Source organism: Sardina pilchardus, chromosome 11 (assembly GCF_963854185.1).
Source record: "Sardina pilchardus chromosome 11, fSarPil1.1, whole genome shotgun sequence".
Taxonomy (NCBI): domain Eukaryota; kingdom Metazoa; phylum Chordata; class Actinopteri; order Clupeiformes; family Clupeidae; genus Sardina; species Sardina pilchardus.
In genome coordinates this window covers 17,014,529-17,035,654 of record NC_085004.1, presented here as the reverse complement: position 1 = coordinate 17,035,654, position 21,126 = coordinate 17,014,529, and the positions used below count along the sequence as shown (strand labels likewise).

Genomic DNA, 21,126 nt, shown 5'->3' with positions numbered 1-21,126 from the left:
TCTCCAAGGCTCAGAATGATCAGAACAACTTCGTTGCCGACAACTCATAACTTTCACACGTATTAAGTAAAACGCTACCCAGTTATGCCACTAGGTGTCCTCCTTACCCTTCCAATAACATGGGCTGACTTAGCCAACAAAATAACATTAGTCAGAACACTCCCCGTCTGGTATGATTTACATTATACCACCACATTTCTTTTTACTATCAACAATCATCTCTAGAAAGAAGCAAAACTATGTCACTAATTGGTCTCAGATACTCTTTCACAGTCCCTTGTTTTGCAGTTTTTACCATGACCTTGCGAACTCTGTTGTCACTGCTTGGTATGGCCTTCACGACAAGTCCAACTGGCCACTCACTGCGTTTCACCTGACTGTCTTTAAGCAGGACAACATCTCCTTCCTGTAGGTTGGGGGTGTTCTCCGTCCACTTCCTTCTAGACTGCAGAGTCGACAAATATTCCTGCCTCCATCTTTTCCAGAAAGAGTCCGCCAGGCTCTGGACCTGTCGCCACTGACTTTTGTGCAGATGATCGATCTTGAAGTCTCCTGGTGGAGCAGGGGCTACGCTTGCTTTCTGAGTCAGTAGCATGGCAGGTGAGAGAACCTGAGGCACCTCAGTATCTGTTGAGATAGGAGTCAAAGGTCGGGAGTTCATGATGGCCATGACCTCAGCCATTAGTGTAGTCAGTACTTCATGCGTGAGTCTTGTGGAGCTGTTTTTCAACAGGAGCCCGTCGAGGATGCGTCGTCCAACACCAATCATTCTCTCCCACGCTCCTCCCATGTGGGATGAATGTGGTGCGTTGAATGACCAGGTGCAGCCTCGATCCTGTAAGAAGCCTTTGATCTCTGGGTCTTCTGTGTTGATTTGCAACTCCCTGCAGGCACCAATAAAATTGGTCCCTCTGTCTGACCGCAGATGTTGAACTGGCCCTCTGATAGCCAAGAAGCGTCGGAAGGCGTTAATGAAGCTTGAAGTTGACATTGACTCCAACACTTCCAGATGAACAGCTCTTGTGCTTAAGCAGCTGAATATGACAGCCCACCTTTTGTTCTCAGCACTGCCCCCTCTGGTTCGTCGTGTCACTACACCCCATGGGCCAAAGACATCGAGCCCTGTGTACGTGAAAGGAGGATCAACAGACACTCTGTCCGCCGGCAGATCTGACATTTTCTGTATTTCAAGCCTTCCTCTCAGCTTCTTACACATAACACATTTGTGGATGACACTGGAGATGAGTCTTTTGCCCTTGACGACCCACAATCCTGCTGTGCGTACTGCACCTGCAGTGAAATGGCGGCCTTGGTGGGCCACTTGACTGTGGTAATGCTGAATGAGCAGGTTGCCTATATGATGATTGGGTGGTATGATCAAAGGATGTTTTTCTTGGTCTGAGAGGTCAGCTGCTCTCACTCGACCACCAACTCTCAACAGTCCTTCATTGTCGATGAAGGGGTCTATTCTCTTAAGTGAGCTGTGTTGTGACACACTCCTATTTTGCGTTAAACTCTGGATCTCTTCCTTGTACACTTCTTGTTGCACAGCTTTGATGATTGTAGATTTTGCTTGTGAGAGTTCCGCAGCGCAAAGTTTCATGCAGTGATGCCATTTCCTACAGGTCTCTGAGCTTGAGGATTGAGAGAATGACCTCGCTACGTGAGTAAGTGTGGCTACAGCTCTCACAAGAGATTTCCAGGTTGAAAAGCGCTTAAATCTGTCTGTGCCTAGAGACTGATTTGTGACCTTGGTTGCTAATGTGGTTACCTGCGGTCGAATCTCAACATCCAGATCTGGGTCTATGAGCAGAAAACGCTCCACATCATTGTCTTCTGCAGTGTCTGGTTGTTGAAGGAAAGCAGGTCCGGAAAACCAGTTGGTGTGGTGCAGGTGAGCTGGTGGCATAGGTCTAGTAGCATGATCAGCCGGGTTCTGGTCAGTTCGTACATACTGCCACTGGTTTGGTGAGGTGGATTTTCGTATACGTGCGACTCTGTTGGCTACATACATATGAAACCTCCTTGTTGTGTTATGAATGTAGCCAAGTACTACACGGCTGTCTGTGTAAAGCTTTACCTGCAGCTCTGTATCCATCTCTTCCTTTATGAGCTCCATGAGCTCGACGGCCAGCACTGAGGCGCAGAGCTCCAAACGTGGGACCGTGTGTGCCGGAAACGGGGCCAGCTTAGACTTGCTCATCACAAACCCCACATGACACTGTCCTTTTGAATCTCTGACTCGCAGATATGCCACAGCGGCTATGGCCAACACAGACGCATCTGAAAAGATGCACAGCTCTCTGTCATGAGCCTGTGAGAGCGAGACTGTAACGTACGGCCTTGGAATGTGCAGGTGCTCAAGGTCTGTGAGAGATGTAGTCCATGTTTCCCACTGGGCCTTTCTATCTGCAGGGAGAGGCTCATCCCAGTCCAGCTGTGCTGACGAGAAGTCTCTCACAAGAGCTTTTCCTTGCATGGTGATGGGAGAGACAAGGCCCAAGGGGTCGTACAGGCTATTGACCGTTGAGAGGGTCCCTCTCCTTGTGAACGGTTTTACTTCTCTTGACACTCTGAATGTAAAGCAGTCCATTTTGAGATTCCAGCTGATGCCGAGACTGCGCTGGAGAGGCAGTGGGTCAGCGCTCAAATCCAAGTCCTTGAGCTCTTTCGCTCTGTCCTGCGGTGGGAAGGCCTCCATGACTGTAGTGCTGTTGGAAGCCATTTTGTGGAGTTTCAGATTTGCCTCTGATAGCATTGTCTGTGTTCTTTTCAAGAGGTCAATGGCTTTCTCTTCACTGAAAACAGAAGTAATCCCGTCATCGACGTAAAAGTTACGTAGCACAAATTCTTTGGCATCTGTGCCATATTCTGCTTCACCATGTTCTGCTGTGCGCTGCAACCCATATATAGCAACAGCTGGGGATGGGCTATTCCCAAAGACATGTACTGTCATTCTGTAATCAGTGATCTCCGCATTGGGGTCGTTGTTTTTGTGCCACAGGAAGCGAAGATAGTTGCGATGTTCTTCTTTCACCTTGAAACTGTAGAACATTTGTTCAATGTCAGCAGTGATGGCAATCTGCTCTTTGCGGAAACGCAACAGTACACCTATTAGTGTGTTATTGAGGTCGGGCCCTCTGAGTAGAACGTCATTGAGTGAGATGTTCTGATACTGGGCACTCGAGTCGAACACCACTCTGATTTTGTCGGGCTTTTGGGGGTGGTAAACGCCAAATATTGGCAAGTACCAGCACTCCTCACCTGGCTGCATAGGCGGAGCGGGCTCTGCTTGCTGGTTTTCTATTACTTTTTGCATGAAGTCAAAGAAATGTTCTTTCATACCTGGTTTCTTCTGAAAGGTGCGTTGCAACGAGAACAGCCTCTGCGCTGCTTGTTCCTTGTTGTTCGGAAGCCGCCGCCTTGGTGAGTGGAACGGCAGTGGCGCCACCCAGTGGTTGCTTTCGTCAAGATACACTTCTTTGCTCATCACATCCAAGAAGATGTTGTCTTCGATTGACAATGCTATTTTCTCATCGTCGGCTTTTCTGATGAAGACGTCGTCCCTGAGATGACTCACATTGGCGCGGAGACTGCCTGGATGTCTGGAGTTGCCTTGTGAGTCAGCTAAGTAGTGGAGAGGGTACGAACCCACCTGCTCTTTGACCTGGATGCTCTTTGTGCACGGTGTGAAGAATGAAGTTCTGCCATTGGGGAGTATGTTTGTCTTGTAGACATTGACTTCAGCTGGTTGATGAGCTCCGTCAAGGCAGATTTCTCCTACGATGACCCAGCCCAGATCTAAATGTTGTGCGTATGGTGTGTTGTGGGGCCCATTATACTGCTCACGCACCTTGTGCACGGACAAGACGTCTCTCCCCAGGAGAAGAAGGATCTCAGCATCAGGATCAAGCGGTGGGATCTTGTCAGCCACAGGAGTGAGGTGAGGGAAGTGCTGCGTTATCTCTGGTGTTGGAATTTCTGCTTTGTCATCTGGCATTGTGTTACATTCTATGAGGGTAGGGAGTGCTACTGTAGATTTCCCATCAAGTGACTCCACTATGAAGCTGCTCGCCTTCCTCCCCGCCGTCTCAACTGTGCCTGAGCACGTCCTCAGAGTGTAGGGAGAGGGGTTGCTTTCAATGCTAAACAGATCGAAGAACTGTGACTTAGCCAACGATCGATTGCTCTGGTCATCTAGCACTGCGTATACGCATTGGGCTTTCTCACGATGTTTTGAAGGGTAAACTTTCACCAGACATATTTTAGAGCATGACCTGGGTTGATGGGAATTGCTACATATACCTGTACATTTAGAGGTGACATCCAGCGGCTGTTGCTCTGGTACACTTCTGGTTTCTTCGGATGACCAGGGAGCAGGGCCCGGATGTAACGCAGATACATGCCTTTCGCTGTCACATTCTCTACATTTAACAGACAATTTGCAGTCCTTCGCAACATGTCTTGTGGAGGCACAGCACCGGTAGCAGATAGAGTTTTCTTTAAGATAGGCTTTGCGGTCGTCCAGGTGTTTGGCTCTAAAGGTTCGACATTTAAAGAGAGGATGAGGCTTGTTATGGATGGCACAATGTTTATCCGGCTCGTTAGGCTGCTTCTCTGCGTGGCTGGTTGAGGAGCTTGTAGCTGCTGCTGATACCTCAGTTTTCTTGACAAAGACAGACGGCTTGTTGTTGTACTTCACTCCTCTGTCTGTCTTCATGCTGTTTGAACAGCTGGATGAGAAGGCAAAGCTCGGGTCATTCCTAGTTTTTGCTTGATTGCAGATGAACCTCACAAAGAATCGAAAGGGTGGAAAGGCTACTCTGTAATCTTCTTTGTATCTGGAGCCCTGCGTGATCCACCTTTCCTGGAGGCTGTATGGGAGTTTTTCAACTATGGGGTTAACACCCCGTGCGGTGTCAAGATACGCAAGGCCAGGTGTGAGACCACTCCATTTTGCAGACTCCAGTTCCTGTAGCAGGTCTCCTAGAGCTCTCAGCTGACGAGGGTCCTTGTTTGAAATGTGGGGAAAATCTTCAAGTCTCTTCAGCAGAGCGTGTTCGATGACTTCGGGGCATCCGTAGCAGTCCTCTAGCCGTTGCCATATTATCTCTACTGCTTTTGCTGGACTTGTCACATGGACTGACCTGATTCGCTTGGCTTGTGTGGAAGACTCTGGACCGAGCCATTTGACGAGTAGATCGAGTTCCTCTCGGGGTGACAGTTTGAGGTCGCGTGTGATGCTCTGGAACGAGGTTTTCCATGCCCAATAATTCTCTGGATGGTCGTCGAATTGAGTCAGTCCTGAGCTCACCATCTCTCTTCTGATCAAGTAGGTGGCGAAGTCGGGTAACTGAGGCGGTGCGTCTGTGTAGCCTTCTGATGTTGCATGAGAGTGGGGGCTTGGTGAACGTCTCCTTGGTGGTGTATTGTTCTGTGGGCCTACATAGTCGACTCTAGGCTGAGCTGCGTAGCTTACTGCATGAGGACAAGCTTGAGGAGGATGTGCTGCAGCGGTTTGAAGAAGGCGGCCTGGTTCTCTGAGCGTGTGTGGGTACGGTGGTTGAGCGTTTTGCACTGCAGTGTTCTGCACATACTCCCTAGTGCGTTGAGCTCTCTCTTCCTCTCCAAATACAGGGAACAGGTCCTCCTCAAACTCAGCTGCGATTCTATAGACTTCGGCTTCTCTGGACGCTGCTGTTGCCTCTTTCTCTAATTGTAACACATGAAGGTCAGCTTCCACCTCTGCTTTGCGGCGTGCTGCTTCGGCCAGTGTTTTCTGCTGTCTCTCCTCAATACGCGCCTTCTCTCTCAACATGTCAGCTTCCCTCTCTGCATAGGCGATCTTTACTTTAAATGCTTCCGCTTTGGCCCTCGCTTTAGTTGCTGCGCTGCTAGCTGATGAAGCGCCAGACCTAACTGAAGAGGCACCAGTATGCGATCTCGTTTCCATGGTTTGCTGTGTATTCTTGTCTTCTCTCCTACACGCCATGTAGTAACGGTTTCGGTGCTGAAGAGTTCAGTTGAGCAATAAAAGTTGTTCCGTGGACTTCGCCCGCTGTGTAGATATCCTTTTACTATTCTGCCCTGGCAATATTGTGTCCTAACAAGGCTTAGGCAGATAGCTAACTTCTGAATGAAGGACGTCGAACTGCTATTCCAGACAGTTTATTGATTCCATTGCATTCATTTTTCTTTTCCGTAAAACTAAAGAAATAAAAAAAGCATACAATTACTCGTATGAAATTGCTGTCCTATCAACATACGCTTACATATTATTCCACACAGAGAATGACTAACATTGGTTAGCAACACACGCACAACACGAGTTTCAAGCTAGTCTAACTAGGCTAGTCAAATGCTAATATGAAAATGTCTCTAATATAAACAGTGTACACTTAATATAATCCTTTACGTCAAATAAACACGTGTATAGGTATTACATTCTTGTATCACGAACAACAAAAGAAAACAACACTCACGGATATATATCTCCAAGGCTCAGAATGATCAGAACAACTTCGTTGCCGACAACTCATAACTTTCACACGTATTAAGTAAAACGCTACCCAGTTATGCCACTAGGTGTCCTCCTTACCCTTCCAATAACATGGGCTGACTTAGCCAACAAAATAACATTAGTCAGAACACTTTGTGTGTGGTCTGTTTACACCATCCAGTTACTCCTGCTGTGATACACTCACTGTAGCCTCTGTCTCAAGGTCACGACCTTTACGGTGCCCTCTGTGACCGACTGTGGGTCGTTTACGACACAGGGCGCTCTGATGTGCTCTCTCACACCTCGCTAGGCACGAGGAAGGCCCCCTCTTTGCACTCGGCTGGTCATGGGTATCCAGGCAACTGACTAAATATTGCAGGGAGGTACAGTTATCTTGGGATGCTAATAAAAGAAGAGGTATCTCCCTGTCTGTCAGAATGCCAGAGCAGCCTGGGGAGGAGGGTAATAATCAGGCCAAGTGAGCCATGTGTCTCCGCCGAGGATCCAATGACTCATCATCTCTGCCTTTTATATCTTAATGAGAGATTCCTGCCTCCGCTAAGACATGCTGGGGTTAGGGAGACATACTCCTCTGCCTTGTCTGATCATAGGCCTGCTTGTTATTGAATATGGTGAGGTGTGCGTATGTGTGTGTGTGTGTGTGTGTGTGTGTGTGTGTGTGTGTGTGTGTGTGTGTTTCTGTGTGTGTGTTTCTGTGTGTCTGTGTGATGTGTGTGGGTGTGTGGTCAGTTGTATTCAAACACACACACACACACACACACACACACACACACACACACACACACACACACACACACACTGATTTCAGTCATTTGTGACACATTCATTTGTCTGAAAACAAACTTTTTAAAAGGATTACGCTAATTTGTGGTAAGGTTTAGAAAGGCACGTACTCACTCTCTCTCTCTCTCTCTCTCTCTCTCTGTCTCTCTGTCTCTCAGACACAAACACATACACACACACATACACACACACACACACACACACACATCTTGAGACTGAGGGGTGTCCACCTCTCTCACCTATTCTGAGACTGTGGCATGGCCTTGCCAGAATCCATTGGTCTAATTGGCAGTAATTGGTCTCTGTTGAGAGGGCACAGCATCCCCTTCTACTGCCGGCTCTGTGCGGCATTACCCAGGATTGGCATGGCTCACCTCAGGGACTCATGCCCGGCTGCCTGTGGCGCTGTAACACTGGCTGGGCCCACGTGAGGTGTGTTCAATGGCACCAGCACCAGCCACGGCCAATCTACTCATCTCAAAGTGCTGCTCAGCTGAGCTCCCCTGTGGATTTATTTTACAATTTTAGTCATGTTGAACATGGCCAACTCAGATTATCTGCTTCACGCTTTTAAATCCTTTAATATCTTTAAAGTGCAGCTGGTGTAAGAGCGTTTAGCATGTCTGAGGTTTATGTAGTCTGGGGGTACGTTAGGAGGTACTAGAACATGATTAGAGGCTTTAGTCATTCTACTGAGACAGAGTTTTATCTTATGGAGGATAAACAGTGTTACAGAGTAGCATCGGATGCTGTGCCTTCTCAACAAGGGTCAATTACTGTACTATCCATTAGACCTCTGTTAACTGCTTATCACAGTGAGACACTTTAAGGCCTTGGGTAGAACAACTTTACTTCTGCAGAGTGTACAGGTATTCAGAATATAGGCTATCTTAATCTCCTAAATGAACTATGATTAGTGAACAGAGACATTGTATATAATGTTTAAATAAGTACTAGTAAAAGTTATATGACAGCTGATTCAAGATCAACAATTGGCTTAAAATCATCAATTTTGAATAAGATAATATATTCTACTTGACTCTAGTAACAAGTTGCTGCACTAGTAAGTAACAATGTGCCATTTTAGTGAAAGCCACAAAGCTTTGGCAGTATCATCTCATACTCTTTGACTTGGGTATCCAGTACGTGTTTGTATTCTTGTGGATCACTGTTGAAAACTGGCTAGCGGTTCCAGTAATGCTCCCCTCATTCCAGCCGTGTGTGTTGCCTAGCAATGACACGTGGCTGACGCGTGGGGAGTGTGAGAGTTAGGGTTAGGGTTAGGGGTTAACCTCTCTCCATACACACACACACACACACACACACACACACACACACACACACACACACACACACACTGTAGGGTTTCTGTTCCATTCGTGCACACACACAGAGACAGATGGACACTTGGACAGGCAGACATCCTTATACAGATAGACAGGCAGAGAGACAGACAGGCAGGCAGACAGACATTACAAATCATGCAAGCCACTCTGAGGCACAGAGACTGACATTGAACAGACTCGTATTGGAAGACAGATAGTCAGGGTTGCAGGTACAAATGTATGCAGTTAGATTGGCAGTGGGTCAACTACACAAGCTGGTCTGATGGTGCAGGGTCTGTCAATGGAATATGAGCCATCTGATGATGAAGACTACATTTTGTTACTTTTACTCAATTTCTCTTACATCTTCTCAATTGATCTAACCTGTGTTTTTGGGGAGTAACACCCCAATCATTGCTATTATGCTTACTTAGAGTTTACATAAACAGTGCTGCCCTCTTGTGGACAATAGTGGAGTAGCCAGTAAAGTCCAGTAGAGTCTGAGCCACCAACACCTCCCCATCTCTATCTGCTGCAGTTCCAGGAGACCAACACTGTGAGCTGAACTGTCGAGCCATCGGGTTCCGGTTCTACGTGCGGCAGTCTGACCGGGTCATCGACGGAACACCGTGTGGACAGAACAACTCCATCTGTGTGGCCGGGAGGTGCCAGGTAAAGATGCCGTCCCCCATCTTGGCAAATTCAGACTACTAACCGATCAACAGACTCCATTATGGCTGATCACGTTGGATGACCACCTATCCTATGATTGTTAATACATTAAGAAACAATGAAACAGAATTGGGTGGTTACAGTAACATTTCCTCATGCGGTGGCATAATGCAGGTCCTGACAATGCCACCAGGGGGCAGTGGAGTTGAACTACTAGCCCAGTACCAGATGCTTGCTTGGGCATCCGGTCCTATTCTGGAATGGGTTTGACAAATGCAAGCCAAAGCAGGTCTGGATCTCATCCGTATGGCTTCTCTGTGGGGTGGAGTTCTGCAGAGGTCAGAGAGGGAGACGAGGTAGGGGGAGGTGGGGGGTGGGGGGGGGGTCTGACATTGGCTTCCCTCAACCCCTGTGTTTAAAGTGCAACACTGAAGCAGACCTGTGCTTGGCGCGAGAGGGAGAGAGGTGTGTTTTTATGTAAGGCCGTGTTGTGAACTTTGGATGTCCTCGAGGGCTGATGTTTCGACACTTTTCAAGGAGTTACATACACGCACACACGCACACACACACGCACACATACACACACACACACACACACACACACACACACACATTCACATTCCTCAGGGCCCAACAGAGGCATTTGATCTCCTGAATCAGGTATTAGCCTGTATACAGGTGTAAAGTTGTTCTCCTCCTCGTTCAGCGCTTGTGTGTTTGTTTGTTTGTGTGTTTTCGTGTCCGGCGTCCTCCTCCGCTGGCTCGTCTCTCCCTGCGCTGGGTCTGGTCAGCGCCATTCATTTCCCATGACCTTTATGAATCAGCCGAGATTTCTCCCATATTAAGATTTAATCAAGATAAGGCCACTCTGATCTGGTGCTGGCTTTGTGTAATTTCCTTCATTAATGCCACGGACATGCAAGGGGGTTGTGTTGTTGGGGGTCAGGCTTGGGGCTTTTTTTATTTTATTTTCACAGAGCTAAAAGAGAAAGTCCACATCGCCTCCGGGATGCCTGGTTGGCATGGCGATGGGTTGGCATGTGAGAATTGGATAGAAACCAAGTGTCCATGTGAGGGATTCTGTTGTGAAGGAAGATTCAACTAAGCCAGGGGCTTGCTGTGTGTGTATCTGTCCTTGTGTGTGTGTGTGTGTGAGAGAGCTTGTGTGTGTTTATGGCACATAACTTTAGATGTAAACAGTATGATGCTGTTGTGTTGCACATGTTTTCCATACATGTCTGCAAAGCACATATTCCTGTGTGTGTGTGTGTGTGTGCACCTGCGTGTGTGTGTGTGTGTGTGTGTGTGCGTGTATGTGTGTGTGTGTGTGTGTGTGTGTTAATGTGGGCATGTGTATGTGTATGTGTGTGCGTGTGCGTGTGCGTGTGCGTGTGCGTGTGTGTGTGTGTGTGTGTGTGTGTGTGTGTTTGGCTACTCATGAGGTGTCGTTGGGTATGAGAGGGTGGCTGTCCTGCTGTAGTGTAGAGGGACCGTCCAGCGCATGTTGTCCACTCCCTGCCATCTCCTGCTGCAGTGTAGAGGGACTGTCCACTCCCTGCCATCTCCTGCTGCAGTGTAGAGGGACTGTCCACTCCCTGCCATCTCCTGCTGCAGTGTAGAGGGACTGTCCACTCCCTGCCATCTCCTGCTGCAGTGTAGAGGGACTGTCCACTCCCTGCCATCTCCTGCTGCAGTGTAGAGGGACTGTCCACTCCCTGCCATCTCCTGCTGCAGTGTAGAGGGACTGTCCACTCCCTGCCATCTCCTGCTGCAGTGTAGAGGGACTGTCCAGCGCATGTTGTCCACTCCCTGCCATCTCCTGCTGCAGTGTAGAGGGACTGTCCAGCGCATGTTGTCCACTCCCTGCCATCTCCTGCTGCAGTGTAGAGGGACTGTCCACTCCCTGCCATCTCCTGCTGCAGTGTAGAGGGACTGTCCACTCCCTGCCGTGTCCGGTGCGGAGTGAGGAATGCTGAGCGGCGGGCCGCAGATCCGGCAGATCCGGCGGGCCAGGACACGTCCCCACAGCAGAGCCAGGAGAGAGGAGACGGGCAGTAAATTACTCAGCCAGAGAGAGCCAGAGAGCAGCGCTGCTGAGGCACACACACACACACAGATACACACAAACTTAAAAACATCGCTCGCACGCATCGCTCGCACGCTCGACACTCACACAAAACCATACACACATGTGTGTGTGCAGAAATTTATAGGCATTTGCTCTTTCTCTCTTTCATGCTCTCTCACTGAAGAGCACACACGCAAATCTGCTACTCATGACTTGGACGCTTTCCTGTGCAGAATGTGATCCTCGCTTCCTCACCACATCTTTGCCTTTCACACAACCTCTCTTTCTCTCTCTCTTTCTCTCTCTCTCTCTCTCTTCTCCTTTCTCACACATCCCCTCTCTGACTGTTCTGTTTCCTCTGACCTTTCTTTCTTCTCACCTTTCTTTCCTCTCAGTTTAAGGCCCACAGTGCAAAGACACGTCTTTTGGACGTCCAATTTTGGTCCCCTAAAGGTGCAGACTGTAACGTCAGACGACGTCTTTTTTCCGACATCCACAGGACCTCTGTATAACGTCCAAAAAGGGTACCTAGTCCTATTGACATCGATATGGGGTCATGGTTAGACGTCCAAATAGTGGACCAAGTTTGCACATTGTGCCGTCGTCCAGAATTGGTCTTGGACTGACGGATGCAATAAAGACATGATCTGCATGTCCATCAAACGTCTAATGTTTACTGGGGGGAAGTTCAGAGACGCAAGTGAGATGATGTGGTTGAGGTTCAATTCACCATCAAAGCAAAAGATAAATGTAAGCGACATGATAGCACTTATGTTGAAGCGGTTATGCTTGTAATTTGTGTTTGTCAGCTACTCAGGGGACCAGAGGTGGAAAACTCCTGCTTCAGAGAGTAAAAGTCTGATCATGTATTGGTTCTACAGTACCTGTGCACTTAGCACAGGTGATCTCATCAATTACAGTAGCTGCTCTACCTAGCTGTGGAGTTGTTCTAATTAGAATCAGCTGGTTTAAATGAATGGTTGGCACAGATACAGTATGTGGTAGGATCACTGAAACTGGATTTTTCCAGCTCTGCAAGGGACCCATACCCATACTGGTACAGTATATACAGAGGAGACGATGAGCACCTCTGATCCCCACTTTTGATATAAACCTCTCCGCCAGTTCTTCCTTTTCACGAGTTCCACCAAAAGTGGAGTTTTTATAGAGAACTTAATCCTGTTGGTTGTTCTCTCTCTGTATTGTGAGGCTGTATTGTGCAATTCAGTAGACACTTTCATCTATAGCTCCCTTTGGAGGTCTGGTACAGTTCATGATCAAATGAAAATGGCAGCCTTTCAACGAGCTTGTTGCCTCTCCCTCGCTGTGTCAGCCTGTTCCAAACACATGGGCCTAAACATCACACAGTTCACAATGTTCCACAATGAATCACAAAATACTGTTCTGTATGTGTATATGTTTTTTTCATCTGTCTATGTACAATAGCTTAGTAGCATTTGTACAAATTTAGAGTTGACTTGGTGTTGAGCTAGTCTCAAAGATGAAACACATAAAAGTGTGTTTGAGGTGAAAGAGTTGCTTTAGCGCCTTAGTGTTGGCAGGTTTACTTTTGGCCTCAGTTCTCTTGGCTATCTCTTAACTTGTTCAGTAGAGTTGTACACATGTCTGGACATATCTAAGGGTTTTTGGCCTCTTGTTTTCCAACTGTTGCTGCTTTCAGTGTGGATTAATGTGTTTGCGAGGATCCTATATTTCTCTGTACTGCTGCTGAACCCTGCCAGTCTGAGAAATGCATAAAATTCTCTGAAAATGTATGGATAATTAAATTCACAGTTGTGTCTGTTGATAGCCGAGCGGTGTCTTCTGACAGAGTCAAGATTGTAACTACTTGCCCAGCATCTACACTGAAGACCAGTCCAGCGTCCACATCACTCGGTGGTCCTTTCACTGGGGCGTGTGGTGTGTGTGTGTGTGTGTGTGTGCGTGTGTGTGTGCGTGTGTGCATGAGGTGTTATTCAAAAGTCGCAGAAGCATAAGCCAAAAAGGTGGAGAGGCATGGAGAAGAACGAGCGAGCGAAACCAGGCAGAGCACAGCGTTTGTGTGAGAGTCAAAGATGGGAAAGGAGGGAGAGAGAGAGAGAGGGATGGAGAGGTGGAGAGAGAGCGGAGGGAGAAAGAGAAATAGAGTGGTGGAGAAAGATGGAGAGCAGAGTTGCCAGATCTGTTTGCACAGGACCCTGCTCGCTCTCCCTGTGTGGAGAATGAGGCCAGGCCCTTCGCTCTGTTTCTCAGCCTGTGTTTATGAGCTCGGGGGCTGCTGGGACCATCGCCGAGGGAAGGGAGGCCAAAGGGGAGTTTGTATGTGTGTGTGTGTGTGTGTGTGTGTGTGTGTGTGTGTGTGTGTGTGAGGGAGAGATATAGAGAGAAAGAGACAGTGAACGAGAGAAAGAGTAAGAAAGAGATAATTGTAAGATGAGAAAATCTGTGTGCATGCTTGCAAGAGGGCTTGGGATTTCATGTGTGTGCATGTCAGACTTCACTGTTGATTGCAGGACGATGCATGCAGACCCCCAAGTGTGTGTTCACGTGTGAATGAATGTATGTTTGTAGATACATGCACATCGTATATTTGTGTATACTGGCATGCATGGGTGCACCAGGCTAAGTGTGTTTGTCAGTACATGTGAGTGAGTGAATGTGTGTGTGCAATGGTCTGTGTATGTTTTGTGCTGCTGGAAGCAATCACAGCCTTGTATATTGTGCACACATATTGCAAGAGAGAAAGAATGAGAGAGAGTGAGAGAGACAAGAGAGAGAGAGAGAGAGAGAGAGAGAGCTGTGATTGCTGGAGATGTTTATGAACGTGTGTCAGGTACAGCAGGTCCACTGCTGAGGGGAGCTCTGCTACATGTCCGTCTCTGCTTGAGCTGTCACTCCAGTCATCCTCCCTATACCCAGCCTCCACTGGCACCTCCATGCGGCCCGTAGAAAAGGCTAAAAGTATGCTGTTTGCAGAAGTAGTATTGGCCAGTATTAGTGTAAAGAAGTGTGAAGAAAGTGTGTTTGCAAAGATCATGGCAGAGATGGTTCTAGAGGACCCTTGAGCAGGATTACTGTATTCCCCCTCGTGTATAGAGAGTGTCATAAGTCTTGTTGCAGTGACTGCTACAGTAATTCATCTTGAGTGTTGTGTAACAAAGAGCTAGAAACAGGAATGAAAGATGGAAACAGGAATGGTTTGAAAACTATGTTTTTCTCACAAGTTTACATGGTTACAGGCTACTGAACCTACAGTACCCTTATTATACTGTGAGACATCTTGAACATAGCAAAACGTATACAGTACTGTCTTATTGCTAATGATACTTAGTACTTTACTTAGTAAATACTACAGGTATTTTGAACAAGACCTCGTTATAATCCTGGAGTCCTTGGTCGCCTGATCTTTCAGGTGTGTATGGAGGAGCCCATCTCTGGTGTCCAGGTCTGAGCCCAGTCTGATTTCTCTGCCCCCTGTGCTCCAGGTGTCTTGTCTGCTGGGCCCATATCACCTGCTAGAGCTCACACAAAAGCCCATCCATACTGTGCCTTTATACGTAACCAGACACCGCCACACCTCACACCGCCTTTCATCGCCGGGCAGCTCGGTCTTTATATACAGCTGTGAAAGGATGGGGAGAGCCTTGGCAGGTCTCCAGGAAAGTAACGCAGAAGCACAGAGAGGGGGGGGGGCATGATAAAAGATGGGGAGAGGGACCGTGATATGTAGGCACATTATAATGAGCGATGGCGCTCGTTTGGTTTCTGTGTTAATGAGTGGGAGAGCTCCGGGGGTGATGAAGAGGGGGCTGTATCCGGAATGGAGGAGCAGGGACCCGTCCTGAACAGTCTCGCACTGTTTCGCCGTGGGGGTCTCTGCCGGTCTGGTGTGTGGATTAGTCCCGCTGATATCTCGCTGCTCTTCATCATTCGGCAACAGCTAAGTGTGGGATGGATGCAGCCCTGAGGTGCGTTCAAATTTGTTCAGACAGTGGCAAACGTTGGTGTCCAACATTTTGGTATGAACCAAAACAGGTATGGACCTGTTTGCAAACATTGCAAATGTTTGCAAATTTGAGTAGAGGATCCAGATTGGTGGGCAAATCAGCCTCTATTGGGTGAGGGATGCGGCATCATCCTCCCTGACTCACATACCTCTGGTCTGACTGGGACAGCAGGTGCATTACTTGGGGCAAAAGAATGGCTGAGGCCTGGGTGGATGGCCTGTTAAATCGGCCGTGACAGCGCAAGAGAAGGATTCCTGGCACGTGGCCCTCCACAGGACGAGCCATTCACAGCAAACTGAGGATCAGGCCTGGATTAGGCTAGACAGGGAGACAATCGGTTGGCTGTGCCCCCCGAGTAGGAGAATAAGCCAAAGCTATTGGGACACACAGGGAGGCCTTCGGATGGTGTCGGGGGGGAACTTCTCGGGTGACCACCAAGATTGATTCTCTCTCTTTCTCTTTCTCTCTCTCTCTCTCTCTCTCTCTCTCTCCCCATCTCTTTCGCTCTCTCTCTCTCTCTCTCTTTCTCTTTCGCTCTCTCTCTCTTTCTCTTTCTCTCTCTCTCTCTCTCTCTTTCGCTCTATCTCTCTCTCTCTGTATGTCTCTCTCTTTGTGCTATTCATTGGAGAGGAGTGTTTCTAAAATGTCTTGAATTCCAGAAAAGCTCATTGAAATGCCAGAGCAGATGCCACGGCTGCGTCCTCCTGGTGTTTTTGAGACTCGACTTTATTGGCCGCCGTCGGTCACAACGCATAACAGGTTTAGTGTGATGCAGTCCCATGGCAGGAGGAGCAGTTAGGACGAATATCTAAAATGCTCACCAATACAAGTAAGCAAAACAACAATCTGCAGCGCCAGCACTGCTCACTGTATCAAGTCATCAAGCACCAAGTTAGCGTGTGGGTGTGGGTGTGTGTGTGTGTGTGTGTGTGTGTGTGTGTGTGTGTGTGTGTGTGTGTGTGTGTATGTATGTGTGTGACAGAGAGTGTGCTAACTTCATTAGAGTTCATTAGTCTTCCTTAGCTGTCCCCGTTCATTCACACTGTCAGCTCTCTGTGGGTCGCCGGTATAAATCATAAGACTTTGTGCGACTGCGATGTGTTAATGTTACACAAGGCTTGAATAACAGCCACAGTCATCCCATTGGGACACCAAGAGTTTATGGGTCACGTCACTTGCCTCCATGAGGTATGTGACATTCCATTGTGTTAATAGGATCACCACAGGTTTGCTTGTAGATGAACGGTTTATTTTTGCAAAAATGTTTAAAATCTGCTTGACCGAGCAATATATGCCCCTGAAGCCACATTCCTGTAGTCGCATACTTGGCTAAATACGGACTGTTCCTGACGCCAGATGACTCTAGAATAGAACTCTAGGCTTTGGAGTAGAAGCTACCACATGTTTCTGTAATTGCGAAAATGCAATATTGTGCAAAGACGAATTACAGTCTGGATTTTAAGAACAAAGTCTCAACTTTTATTTTGTTTTGCACATATATTTATGAGTATGAAGGGGGTGGGTCTGGGTTGCCAGACACCACTGTGGAGCCTTCTGTGAGGCTTGTGGGCCTAGTTCAACTAAACGCCGATAAAAGAAAGTGTCTGCTTGATAAATTGCCAATTGAAAGGCTATTCTGTTGATGATGTATTTTGCCGATAAAGGTTGCTTTGGTGATGATTTTGTTTTGATGATAAATAGGCTTGGTTGTTTATTGATTACTGTGAACAAGCCCTCTACCAATAACATGAGAAATTGAACACATCTGTTGTGTACAGTATATCTGAAATATTTGTTCGGGTCCTGTGAGTCATTTCTTTGTCCTGCTCCTGCACACACACTGCATCAGTTTCTTACTGCCCACACCCATACTCACGCACCGCACTCTTTTGCACTCGTGTCTGTGGGAGTGCGGGCATCTGGCCCAGATCTGGCTGAGACCTGGGCTGCCTTCCTCTGCTACACATGAGCTAATTAGCCCCATCCAGTTGAGGAGCTGGAAAATCAGCATCTGCTGATGTCATATCCCGCCTATCGACCACTGACGCTCAGCAGCAGAGTCATTGGTTTCAGTCTCCCTACGAGGCCAATTAGTGGTGAAACGTATGCTTTCTGTCCACTGTCACTGGCTTGGAGAGCATCTGGTCAGATGTTAGATAGCCGAACACAGCTGTGAGCGTCCTGGGTGAACTCATCTGCGGTGCGGATGCTGGATTGGTGTGTGTGTGTGTGTGTGTGTGTGTGTGTGTAACGCAGGGGGAACATGGTGTGTGAGAAGGTTTGCGGAGTTGACGTTACCTTTCTCTCCGTGTGAGGTTTGACAGGGAGGAGAGCTGAGGCATGCCTAGATTAGTGCTGCTGCTTCTGCATGCAACACAGACAGGATCTCTCAAAGCGGCTCTTACAAAACCGGTTCTGATGTGCTACTTTTTACAGAATTGATTACAGGTGAAATCTGATGAAGTGTTTAAGCAGCTGTTAGAGCTTGATTATGGATTGGCTTACCTTAGCTGCAATCAGCCTGTCTTTCTCTTCAACCTGTGTGTTCATAGCATTACACCATCTGCGAAACGCAACTTAAGTGATCTGTGGTCACTCCACCGTAGACGGGTATGTGTGAGAGAGCGGATGGTGTGAGAGGATGCGTGTGTGTGTGTGTGTGTGTGTGTGTGTGTGTGTGTGTGTGGGGTGTTCTGCATCTTTCGCGTTGTGTGGCACGAACGTGGAAAAGTTGGAGGAAGGAGCTGGTCTTCAAATCAGCCATGTTCTGTTAAAGGTTTCAGTTGGAGCGGGCTGTTTTACGGTCCCTTTCCTGTGTTTTCTTTGAAAGAAAGAGATATTGATTTAGCCTTTAAGCGGTATTGTGCGTGCCTAAGACCCACAGGCACTTTGGAAATAATTGATCAGCTCTCTCTGCTGTTCCTAAGCTACCATGCACATATTGTTTGAATCAATTCAAGTAAAAGGAGGGAAACAACATCCCTCAATGCATTCTGGATCTGTTTTAGATTGGATTAGCAGACCAAGCCCTTAAAGCAGCATAGTGCGGAGTCTAGAAGAGGCCGCGTAATATAAACCTGCATTCGCACAGGCACTTTGCGGCTAACAAAGTGTTTTTTTTAAGGGTACCCCTTTGTCTAGCAAGAGTGGAAAGACTTAGCATTCACCACCAATCACACAGGCACCGGCTCTGCTATTGCTCTGGGGGTGAGAGCACTATTGAGAGGCGGGCCGGCGTGTAGCACTTTGCGGGCCGCTGCCAGCGCTAGGGCTGGACGAGGAAAACCCGGCTCCGAGCCACCAGGGGAGGGGGAAAAAAAAGAGCCTGCGTTTCGTAGCGTAGCCCAGCGCAACGCTGCACAGCGCAGCTAGCGATACTGGGCTGGAAGAAAGGGCCCTTTATGCAGGGGATTCCACTGGGCTGAGAGCTCACGAGCCGTGCCAGACAAGTGCACTTGAGAAGGGCGTGTGTGTGTTTTTAAAGGGTGATCTCTGATCGAGTTTCTGCCGGAGACGGACGATCCTAAACAGAGAGAAATCAATCTGGCAAGGAGAGCGCTTTTTAATATTACACTCTCCTCGTGTGTGTGTGTGTGTGTGTGTGTGTGTGTGTGTGTGTGTGTGTGAGAGAGAGAGAGAGAGAGAGAGAAAGAGAGAGAGAGAGTATGTTTCTCTGTCTATATATATACACACATGCAGCATGTGCATATATCATGCTGTGCATATGTCATCTGTGTGTGTTTTTGTATGTTTGTGTGAAGTTTATTCTCCAATGTGCATGCATGCTTTTCCTATATACGATCTAGACCATTAACCCAAATAACAGACGTGTTAGCCAAAATAAAAGCTCAGACTTTAAAATCCTCCAGTGGACCCCCTCTCTCCAAACAGAACTCTCAGCACTGTTTGTGTGTCTTTATCCAAATGGAGTTCCAGGGATAGTTTGCTTTAAGCTTTACACAGAAGATTACCCAAAACATACGGCTTCATTTTTACAGAGTCCAGTCAAAATAAAGCCTGAATCGTTCTCCGGAGAAGGTCTTAAGAAAAAAATAAGTGTTTTCCTGGAAGTAAGCAATGAAAAGATGCTTTAACTTGGAGCTGGGAGGATTTGTAATGCCTCGTGCCGTACAGGAAGAAACTATGTGCAGCTGTTCTCTGTTGGATGTTTGTGCTTACATTAACGTTTTCGATCCAAAACTGACCTACTGTAATTATAGAGAATGCAATGCCAGCACAAGGCTGTCTTGTAAAGCATATTCTTCAGTCGACGTTATTTGCACAGCGTTGTAAAGCAAGAGTTGTGGGTTGCGGCCCAGTGTGGGTTATTCAACTGAATTCTACAATGCTTTTGCTCTGCAGAAATAGTTGTGGTGGTGATTAGTCCACTGCCACACTTCAGTCATAAATATCCTTCCATGATCTGATTGCTCCACATCTACATTGTTTGTTTTACCATCAATGATGCTCCCCTGCAAGAAAAAAAAAGAAAAATTGGCAACGTGGTGAAAGTCACCATAAGCAGAACGCTTAGGGAGTAGAAGCCAAGTACATGTATTCTTACTTGTATAACAACTAAGTCGTCCATCAACGCTTCAGAATCACACACCTCTGATCTCCCATGGAGACAAAGGGAACAACAACATAACAGTTAACAGTATTCTCTGCTGTCAGCCATTATTCCCCTGTTGTGTTCAGCATGTAAGTAGATAATGTTAGAATGCAACGTTACAGGGATAAATACAAGCGATTTTGGTCAAATATGATATTACTTGTGGCAAAAACCAATTCATCGGCTTCATTCTGAGATGTAGAAGAGGAGTTTGACCCCTTACTCCTGCTCTGGTATTTCTTCATTGCTTTGACATCCTCTCTGTGTGTAACATTGAACGACTCCACTGGGAGATGTTGATTTGTGTTCTTCCAGTTTTGCACCAAGTGCATGATTGACACGTTGCCAACACGCCTACTTGCCCAGACAGACTCTTTGAGAAGCATTGCACTGTGAATTGTGAATTTGCAGGCTCAGCTCATATGCTCCTCTGACATCTGTCAGATTTTGTATATAATTTCAAAATGTTTGTTGATCTTTGTCCAGATTTTAGGTCATAGTTCCTGAACTAAGAAGTAACTCATGGTAAAGCTAACAAGAGGCGACTTAAGACAGAAATATGGGTCAAGGTTGAGAGGTCTTGGCAAGAGCAGCATTTGAATGGGACAAGCCTCCTCCCCTCATTAAGTCTCTGCTCCTCATCTCTCTCTCTTCACTTGTATCTGCTCTCCTCCCCTCTCATCTGTCTCTCTGTTCATCTGTCTGTCTTCTCCTGGCTGCTTCTGTGCTAAATCTAGGGCCTAACCTTCTCCTCTCACTTCACCTCCTCTCCTTCTCTCTGCTCTTTTCTCCTCTTCTTTTGCTCTCCCTGCATCTCCTTTGACCCTCTTTTACCTCCTCTCCCCTCCTCCTCCTCCTCCTCCTCCTCCTCCTCTTCCTCTGCTCTGCTCGTTGCTTTTCTGCCTTTATTCTCCTCCGGACTCTCCTCTCCTCTCCTCTCCTTCGCCCCGCGCACAGCTGCGTCTGTTTTAGGCATTCCCAGTGCGAGGGGAGCCATGGACCTGTTGGGAAGGGGGACGGCAGCGCTGAAATATGGCTGGCCTGGCACGGAGCAAAGAGCCATCCCCAGGCCCTCTCTCTCCCTCTTTCTCTCTCTCTCTCTGTCTCCCTCTTTCCCTCTCTCTCTCCCTCTCTACCTC

At 47.6% G+C, this 21,126-nt stretch overlaps 1 protein-coding gene across 2 annotated transcripts in view; it reads left to right on the top strand.

The window, feature by feature from the left end:
- Positions 1-21,126, top strand: part of LOC134095548 (thrombospondin type-1 domain-containing protein 4-like) — a 58,847-nt gene that overhangs the window by 9,493 nt on the left and 28,228 nt on the right. For both annotated transcript variants that reach the window (XM_062549158.1, XM_062549157.1), the window contains exon 7: positions 9,167-9,300. In XM_062549158.1, the coding sequence (XP_062405142.1) occupies positions 9,167-9,300 (134 nt within the window). The remainder of the gene's footprint in view (positions 1-9,166; positions 9,301-21,126) is intronic.